This window comes from Bremia lactucae, linkage group LG8 (assembly GCF_004359215.1).
Source record: "Bremia lactucae strain SF5 linkage group LG8, whole genome shotgun sequence".
NCBI classification, from domain to species: domain Eukaryota; phylum Oomycota; class Peronosporomycetes; order Peronosporales; family Peronosporaceae; genus Bremia; species Bremia lactucae.
Genome location: NC_090617.1, coordinates 3,153,553 through 3,163,521, shown reverse-complemented (window position 1 = coordinate 3,163,521; position 9,969 = coordinate 3,153,553). Strand labels below are relative to the sequence as shown.

At 44.4% G+C, this 9,969-nt stretch overlaps 2 protein-coding genes across 2 annotated transcripts; one reads left to right on the top strand and one right to left on the bottom strand.

Annotated features, from left to right (window-relative positions):
• Positions 1 to 5,410: 5,410 nt before the first annotated feature.
• CCR75_007493 (uncharacterized protein) lies at positions 5,411 to 5,698 on the top strand (the record flags this gene model as incomplete). Its single annotated transcript, XM_067965553.1, has 1 exon — positions 5,411 to 5,698. One exon carries the CDS (start codon positions 5,411 to 5,413, stop codon positions 5,696 to 5,698), a length of 288 nt encoding a protein of 95 aa, XP_067815569.1.
• A 2,218-nt stretch (positions 5,699 to 7,916) lies between these two features.
• On the bottom strand, positions 7,917 to 8,114 carry CCR75_007494 (uncharacterized protein; the record flags this gene model as incomplete). The annotated part of the gene is made up of 1 exon (XM_067965554.1): positions 7,917 to 8,114. The coding sequence occupies one exon, from the start codon at positions 8,112 to 8,114 to the stop codon at positions 7,917 to 7,919; it is 198 nt and encodes a 65-aa protein (XP_067815566.1).
• Positions 8,115 to 9,969: the final 1,855 nt, after the last annotated feature.

Sequence of the window (9,969 nt, the reverse complement as noted above, 5' to 3'; positions counted from 1 at the left end):
TCTCTTGTAGAGGCACCGGTCTTGGCATTGCCAGACGCGGATAAGCCCTTTAGCGTCGTCTGCGATGCAAGTAATTTTGCAATCGGCAGCGCGCTCATGCAGAAGGATGACGACGGCGTTGACCGTGTCATCTCTTATCAGTCCCGGCTATTAAAAGCCGCGGAACTGAATTACCCTGTGCATGACAAAGAGCTACTTTCAATAAAGTATGCTCTTGTCAAGTTTCGTGTGCACCTATTGGGCACCAAACCATTTGTGGTTTATACGGATCACGCATCACTGCGGACCGCAACTAACTTGTCGCACCTCTCGCCTAGAATGACAAGATGCTTTACATTATTCTCTGAATTTAATAATAATGTTTAATAGAAGCCGGGTAAGTCGAATGTCTTGGCTGAAGCCTTATCGCGCAGACCAGACTTCGAAGTTAGACCTTTGGAAAATGTGTCTAGTGCGAAGGTACAATTTCAGCCGACAACGTTGGCAGCCACGAAGGCATACCACGTGACGAGCTCATTGCGCCTCTGGTATAAAAAGAGAGCTCCAGTCAGGACGATCAACAAATTCGACGGAATTTCAATTGAAGGGGCCATGAGAGGACGAATCCGCCGACAACACTTGTGGGTGTCATAACGGAAATTCGACACCCTCCTGTGGCCTTTCGCATGGAGAGCTATGTGGGGATGTTAATTCCCTCACATGTCGCGTGCAGTTGGATCACTTCGGTGGACAAAAGGTTTTCCTTCCGTCGCACCTAAAAGCTAAGCTAATTCGCTTTAGCTTCAGCAAGGGCCTGTTATGGCATCAGCTGTCACCTTGTGAACCCTTGAGAATCTACGTGCCTCATGACACAGATCTCAAGCTGATGATCCTTCATGAGCTCCATGATGCGCCATCTAGTGGGCATCTGGGCCGTGAAAAGACATACTTACGAGTGTCAGAGGAATTTTGGTGGCCACATCTATATTGATGGGTGGCCAAGTATATTCGCTCTTGCGAACAGTGTCAGCGCATTAAGCCTGTACCGTCCAGCAGTGCGCCACTGAAGCCGCTACCGATTCCAACCAACTGTTGGAAGTCAGTAAGTCTAGACTTCATGTTTGGCATGCCGCCCGATCATAAGGGTCGGACAGGGCTAGTCGTCTTTGTAGACAGACTGAGCAAAATGGTGCATTTAGCACCATGTAAGACATCGATCACAGGCAAGGAGGCAGCTCTCTTGTTCCTGGATCATGTTTACCGACTACACGGGATGCTCGAGTTCATAGTATCGGACCGGGATCCTCGTTTTACGTCTGGTTTTGGCGACATGTGTTTGAGCTGCTTGGTAGCAAGCTCCACATGTCGACCGCAGATCATCCCCAGACCGATGGCCACACCAAACGTGCCAATCGGGTCGTGGCGGATATCTTGCGCACTATAGCAACTTCCAAAGAGTGGAGCAAGCGATTGCCCGTTGTGGAGTTCACTATAAATAATAGTGTTCACGCCAGTACGGGTGAGAAACCGTTTTATATCAACGGACTGCCCCATCCTCGGACGCCAGTCTCGTTTGTGCGCAGCCCGAGTCTTAGTGGGGGAGGGCCCCTCACTCTGCTCGATGCAAAAGAGGGACATGTTTTCATCAATACGACGATGATTTGCGATGGTATCATGTCCAAGATAGAAAATTGTCCTAGTGATTCTGCCTAAGCAGTGAAAGCACCAGTTGAGGCCTCTCTGCTTGTTTCAAATGGACTAGCAGAAGCAGCATCGTGAGAAGAAAGAAGGGTGACAGTATCGCTCATGATTTCTTTTACTCGCAAACGGGCAAAAAAATTCGCTGCGACCGCTGTTTCATCGCATCGGAATGCGGATGAATGCGGCGCTGGAAATCCGCCTCGTATTGGTCGGGCGTTTTATTTTAACGTAACACGACTGGGATCGGGAAAATACGCCCAAGCGATTTTCCCTGAGCCCTCCATGATTTGAAAACGGCATAATAATAATTTGCGTCTACAAGAGCGACGTTCTCGGCCCGTTTAAACGAGGCCATTTAGATGGAGGGGGCATCAATGACATGCCACCCGTTACATAGCCACGTTCTAAGCGACTGGATTGTGACACCGACTGAGCACGTTCACGTGTCGTCGGCGGAGCTTTAGGCTCCGAATCCTCTATGTCAGAACCATTATCAATTATGGTCTGAGCATAAGGTGTTGTGATTATACCCAACAGAGAAGCGGCTGCACCTTTATGGGAAGCGCTCTCATAACCTGTCGCTGTGCTTTCCAGCGCAGACGACGAAACAGCATTCGTAAATGATGCTATCTCCATATTGTGAGCCATGAGAGAAGTTTGGATGGGGAATAATGCGCCATCATCCTTCCTCATGAGCTCGTTGTCCGCATCACTACTATGAGGTGACGGCAACGGTGTCGACGCATTGTAGTCGAGAATGAGCGACGGATGGATCAGCATCCACACTGTAAAGTGGGATGGATCCTTTCGCCCCGTTAACGCGACAGCAGCAGTAGCTGCCGGCTTTCGCCTAATGCACTGGACGCTGCCGGGGTATTAACACGGCGCGTGCACTTAGCGCGAGGTTGAGTGGAAGTATTTGCAGACGTTTAACCAACGTTGCCCCTTTTGGGTGGCATATTTGGCGCCGTGTATGGAAACACAGGTCCCTATAGGGATTGAGTAAACTAGCGGCGCGTAGAGCTGCTCGCAGTTCCTCGCTCCTCTTTGACGAATTTAAAAATAAAGATTCGTTCTTAAAGGTGGGGATGATGTAACGGGATGAAGTTGCCCTAACGTAACACAGTCCCCGTTAAGTACACATAGTGTACCTAAAGGGATGGTCGATTACTAAATTAAAGTAATTAGACCGAGCTCTCAGGTGTGGTTCACAATTGTGACCAACCCTTTTGTATGTGATGCACATAGGTGCATCCACATTAGGAGGGATGACGCCTAGCGTCATCCGTTACGCGAGGTATCTAGAAAGATACGCTCGCAATACATATTATGTGTTATTTATAGATATGACATTTTGGTTAATAAGAAAATACGTATTTTTATTTAATACGTTTAAATATAAATCAGTCTAAAAACTACACCTATTTGGTAAGTGCGCACGAGGAGCCGGATTACCGCTCCCGTGACGACACTTAACCTGAGTTCTCAGTGCATTGGGTGAGGTCGGTAACGCGCCCACCGCAACTACCTCACTGCACGCAAGACAAGCTGCTTAAACTGCTTCCTCGCTGTGCTATGGTGTGCGTCTAAGTAGAGCGTGGCCGCATTACGACGTGCCCGCCCACAAGAAACCGCTTGAGAATTTAGGAAATTGGATCGTTCCTGATTAGAATTTCCAGTACAAGGTTTACAATGTCGTTGAAAAATCAATGGAAGCTGTTTTGGCTTGATCAGCGTACTCTGTAACGGGGCACTACGACGTGTACTGCTTCAGTACAAGTCCACTTCGCACTGCTTCAGTTGCGAGTGGTGCCTTACGTTATTTTACGTACACTAGTACGTGCAGAGGAAGACTTCTCTGTAAGGTAACTAGCTTAAAGAGGGTAAAATGAAAACTGTATTATTATAATTAAGTGTCTCTTTTTCTATCTTGTGAATGCTAACTTAATTATATCTAATACTAAACATGTAATTGAATTCTTATCTTTATCTTATGTGTATCTCTCTTTGTTTATCTCTACAGCTGATTAGTCTGCGGAATAAATAGATATAATAGTCTGTACCTATTTATGGATACGAATTCTGAACATTACTTCATATAGTAATATCCTCCAACTTTTATCTACCTTTTAGATAATATATTAATTAACAACCCTTAGGTTTTAATTTCATGTAACGATACACCCCGTTCGATTCGACGCTATTCGTGGAATTTCACTTAAAGCGTACTTGAAGACGCTTCACACCGAACCGGGAATCTTCAAGCCAACCGTTGGGAGCATGTACCTTGCAGAGGACAGAATTTCGGCATTCGATGACGGCCAAAGCCACCACGATGATCATGGCGATGATAATGTAAAGCATCTGTTTGTCCTTTGCAAATGTGTACATAATAATTCCAAGCTCACACACAAGCAAGCTCAACAGTAAAGTGTAAAGGATTGGGTCGGACTTCGGAATCGAGCGCGTCATATCTACAAAGGCACGTTTATTTTTTTCTTGTGAGGCTTCAATTGCGGCTGTGATAAAATTTGTTGCTGGGTCTAATTACTATTATTTAGTAATTGACCATCCCCTTAAGTACAACAAATGTACTTAATGGGGACTGTGACAAGTTATTTTCTTAAGATCGAAAGTCTTAGGTGGTCCTCATAAATTGGCCAAAAGAACTGCAAGTGGACGTTCCATTATGTGTAGGATGCTGTCGCTCGAACTGATGTATACGAGACCTTATTGCGTTTTTTTCACAGCGCAAGCGCTGGCTCAACGGCGCTCTTTGTGCCAAGCTTACCAGTATCTCGAATTGGGATAACATCTCCTCGGAAAGTAACCACTCGTGCATGCGCAAGCTAGATTTTTTGGATTTTCTGCCTTTTTTTTGCTGAACATTGCATTTTCTTTTTTTTGCCGGCACCTTCTATTTGCTGCTCTATTTCATTGTATTTCAAGGATTGTAGCAGAACCGACTTGGATTTGTTGCCACGTATCAGTACCCACAAGCGGAGCGGGATGGAGCAGTGGAAATTCATTATTTGTTTGTATCTGTCTGGGATTCCGATGGTGATAATTGTTGTCCTCGCCAACAGTCTAAAGCAAATGAAGCTTCGTACTTAGTAATTTGCCCCCTTGCATTTATAAGTATTGCGTTGTGTCTGGTTGGGGTTGGCGTGGACAGGTCAATGCAAGTTACTGTACAGATCGTACACAACTCTAACGGCTGGGGGGGTCTTTATTTGTGCATCAGCACTGCATGATGAGCTTTATCACGTTCTTCTGACGTATGCACACTATGTAATACTGCTTTTAAGCTTCGAAAATGATTTTAGGATCTATTCTATTTGCAACCTACATAATTTATCAGAGCACGAAGGACTTGCATTGTGTTTTGCTCCACTAGAAAAAAAAGTGTGATGGGCGCCTGTAAAGATCGCGTTTCTAAGCACCGTACTGTTGAGAAAACTCGTGCTAAAGAAAGTGAGCTTTTGAAGAACAGGAAAAAGCGTTTCGAGGCACTTTGTACCAATATGCCGTTCTCTTTAATATTTTTCATTCGTTTCTTACCGTTTGGTATATTTCTCCTCTTTATCCGCGTTCCTTCTACATCAGGCATGTTGGTCGGGATTCTCTCGGTAAGCGCGTGACGATTGACGTGGGAGTCGTCGCGAAGCCAAGTATTTTGCTCTTAGACGAACCAATGAGTGGCTAAGACAGAGGGTCGGCGTTAATTGTCATGCGTGGCGTCCAATTAATTGTTCGTACGGGACGTACCGTGCTGTGTACGACCCATCAGCCGAGTATTTCGATAGTTGAAGTCTGTGACGGGCTACTCTTGCTTGAAGCGAGGGGAATACACGGCGTATATTTTGGTTATCTCGGGGACAACTCGGTCATTATACTTGAGTATACCGAGTCCAGTCCCGGTGCGATGTACATTCCTCCGCAATCAAGTACGGCGCGACGGACCATAGTAATTCGACATGCGTTCGCGATAAAAAAACTGCTCGTTCCACGCAGGTGACTTCGAGGAGCGTCATGAGATTATTGACTCACGTTGTCGTCGGGCATAGAGAAGCAGCTCCGTTCACGGCTCGATTGTCAATGAAGGTGAATATTACGCTCTCAGATTGACTACAGGATAAATTTATATTTTTATGCGTTCTGATTTGCTATAAGGCGGGGGAAATATATATAGCAGTGGCTAAAATTATATGTTCTTCTAATTTCTACTTGGAATTGCTATATTCATAAGATATTCAGACCCTCTATCTCAAATTCACACCCTTTTTATTGTGCGAGGGAGGCTTACCACACCGTTTCGATTTTACGACAATATTAATCCGATTGCTAGTCCTTTGACACTTGATAGTCGCAACTTTGTTGCATAATAAATTATGTGAACGGCTACCCAAGCTTTCGTTCCTCAGTGTCAATATATACCCAATTATTTGAAATTATCTACAATTTATTAAGTATACATTTAGACTAGTACCCAAGTTCATTGGGCCTTTCCGTGCACTGCATCGCAGAGGCAATGCGTACACAATAGAATTGTCACGTAGGATGCGAACGCATCCTACGTTTTACGTTGGTCGGCTCCGCCCGTACTGTAGGCGGGCACGTCGTAATGCGGCCACGCTCTACTCAAGCACACACCCTAGCACAGCGAGGAAGCGGTTAAACCTGCTTCTCTTGCGTGCAGTGAGGTAGTTGTGATGGGCGCGCAAGCGACCTCACCCAACACACTAAGAACTCTGGTAAAGTGTCGTCACGGGAGCGGTAAACCGTCTCCTCGTGCGCACTTACCTATTAGGTAGTAATTTTCAGACTGATTTATATTTAATAGAATTAAATACATATACCTATTTTTACCAATTAAAATGTTATCTCTATAGATATCATTTAATATGTATTTTACGAGCGTATCTTTATAGATACCTCGCATAACTGATGACGCTAGCCGTCATCACGGATGACTCTGGGCGTCATCCCTCCTAATGTGAATGCACCCATGTGCATCCACATACACAAGGGTTGGTCACAAATTTGCACAACATCCGAGTGCTGGGTAGAATTACTATTTCTTAGTAATTGATCATCCCCTTTAAGCACACCAAGTGTACTAACGGGGACTGTGTAACGTTAGGGCAACTTTAGCCCGTTACACCACAACCTCTTGGTCGTTAGATATGATTTCGGATAAGAGTGCGGTGTCATTATCGTCTTCAGCACTATGCTTCAAGAATATACGCGTGCTCACGCGGCTATTTCGCGTAATATTTGCTACCCTTTCGCACATTGTGACGCGCACAGATGCGTTCTAGTCTTTAATTTCCGGTTTTCCAGCGTTCGTGACAACAAGTCTTTGAAATGGCATGTTCAATGGGATAAAGGCCGTATCGAGCCGGCGCTGTTGCGTCCCCGAATGCACACAATAATCAATGCGGCAGTGATCCCGTAAGCATACCTTGTAAAACTTTGCAATTGCGCCATCCTCGAGCGTGACGCTCATCAATTAGGTCCACACTTTCGTAATACGCACAACCTCCCGTTCTTTGGCCAACTTATCAATTCAATGTCGCCGTTGCCGTCCAAGAATCCATTCCTCAGTTTGTGCCAAATTTGCGTGCGCTTCTCGGAAGCAGAGAGCTGGTTGCGTTAGATGCATGTTGCAAATGCAGTGCCATTTACGTGAAACATCCCAAAAAGTGGAACATTTTGATATTTTGCAAAATCGGGAAGGTGTGATTACAAGAATTCGCAGGAAGGGTGTGAAAACAAGGCAGCATTTCCCTAAATAACGAGATGTGATAAAAAGGTAGACACGACAATATTTCTTGTCAAAGGCTTAAATGTAACATAGTTAGCATGAAAACTAAGGGCCTCAATCAATAAATTACCTCGGTATTTGCCTTTAACTCAACAGCTACGCCACGTAGCACACATCAACAAAGAGACGTCAGCCCGCTTTTCGGTGCATGAATTTTCGTAAATTCGCTATACCAAACGAGTCATCCCACACAGAAAATCTGCACAAAAGTTGAGTTGGCGAATGCTTAGAGAGGTAGCTGAAGATGCATATGTTGATACGTAGTGAGATGGACACCCAACTGAGAAAAATACAAAAGTGTTGTTTTCGAATTAATTAAATGTTTAATTGAAGTTTCGTAAACTCGCTTCGAGGGACACCAGAAGCACTGCTGAAAAGACGTGGCGCGTTTAATCTCCTTTATTATGGTCTACGCTGCTACATAACGGCGAACAACCGTAGGATTGCTTTGGCCATGCTTCAATTCGTTGTATGAAATTGATTTAAAGTGTCGAGGTTTTTCAATTGCTGGGACCGCGGTCTTCTTCGTCGGATCTGCTGTGGTCGTAGCTTTGGTCATGATTAAAAGCGTTGCCCCAGCCACGAAGATCAAGAAACTTGTGCGCATTGCTACTGATTGAAGGAGCCGAATTGTTTGAGGATGCAAAAAGTATAATGAAGTCGGGCAATCAAGCAAAATTTACCTTTCATTGTCATTTGCGATCAACAACATAAGAGGATGAGGCTAATTGCTAAAGTGGGGCAACCGGCAAAGAAAAAAGAAACGTAGATGGATGGGCAATCCTTATAGCTATCTTTAGATTATGAGCAAAAAACAACTCAAGTCCGATTGTAATTTTAATGAACTGATTTGTTTATGAATGGTGCGGCCTTTTTGTCAATTTCCGTGCAAGTCGCGTACTGTCACGTAGCATACCATGAAGAATGCGTCAGCCCGAGCTCTAATACATTGCTCGGTACTTAAGCCTCTTGTTTTTTAGAGTGAGATCTTATGTAGTATTGTCAAAGGCGAAAATGGCTCAATCGAACTCCGCACTGTTTTCGGTGCATCTGTGGGATCAGTTTAAGGAAGCGTCGATTTTAATGTTCAACTGAAGGATAGCCTTGTTGTTTTGCATAAAAGGCTAGTCAACTTTTATCCTACGCTGTGGCAGAGCGGTTGACACCAATGATGCAGTGCCAAATCGTTGCACACTTTTCATTTTCCGTTCGTTGCCAATTGTTGCACATCGACGATGCCTATCAGTGACTGACTCTACGGCAAAAGCGCAAAGACGAAAATCGCAACGACGTAATACTTACATGGAAGCATATTTAATATACATCGCATGATAATATTTGCTCGGCCGGTCCTTGCGTGCTATCACATTCAAATTTCCGCGAGAACATATGCTTGATTATGCTTTGGTCGTTTGCATTTGCTTTTGACATTCGTCAGATGTTCGAGATCGCCGTAAGTGTTATTTTGTACTAAACTCGGCGCTAACGCACGAGTGAAAGCTTACTGATCAATGCAGTGATCCCATCAGCTACAGCGAAGCAGCTTATCTAGAGAAAAAAATCCGAATTACGGCTTTAAATGTGTGGATAACGACAGAGAATGTTCCAGATTAGAGTTGCGTGTACTGTATGGACTTCATCAGGGTGTGCAAACAGACGCATCCAAGCACCCGCTGTTTCCCTCGGACGCTTTCATGATAATTCGCTGCTGATGTCCCACATCTCCTAGCGGCGCCATCCGGCCCTATGCTCTGAGCACAGCTCATGATAAAAAAGACAAGGAGAAACTGCTCAATCGCAGAGCCGCATTAATAGTTTTTATACCTAAAGGGGGCCATAACCACGTGTCACAATAAATTGTTTAAGAAGCCAATTTCTTTAAGGCATGAAATCTCTTACAGTATTTACAAATTCCCATCTAAATACGGATCTTAGCAACTTTGTCGCACTCGACGGAACATCCGCATGAAATCGACGTGTTGTGGGAGCTGTGACATATTGCAATATAATTTCTTCGACAGCTTTTCCATAGAGACAAGAACATTAAACGACAGCCCGTCGAGCTGTTTAAAAACACTTTGTCGAAGTTGTGCGTTATTGTAGCTCAATTTCATGACATTCGGTGTTTTATAGCCTCGAAGTGGCCAATTTCCTGACGGAAGCGACAACTTCGTTTATCCCATTCGATAGCAACTATATGCCACGACCGCTTTCTACCATCAGCTGCGGCTGCGCATTTGCAAGATGGCAAAAAGATGTCCTCGAGAATACAATAAATAATTCCTCAATACACTTTCAATCCCAAGAATTTCCATCTGTCTTTTTACAAAGTGACAAAAAGAAAAAGTTGAAGCCTGAAACGGTGTGTTCCGTTACATAGTAATATTATCTATAAGAGGAATAATAAATATTATTTCGTACGAGAGGAAATAAATACAGCAGTAAGAAATTACTAATTTTGA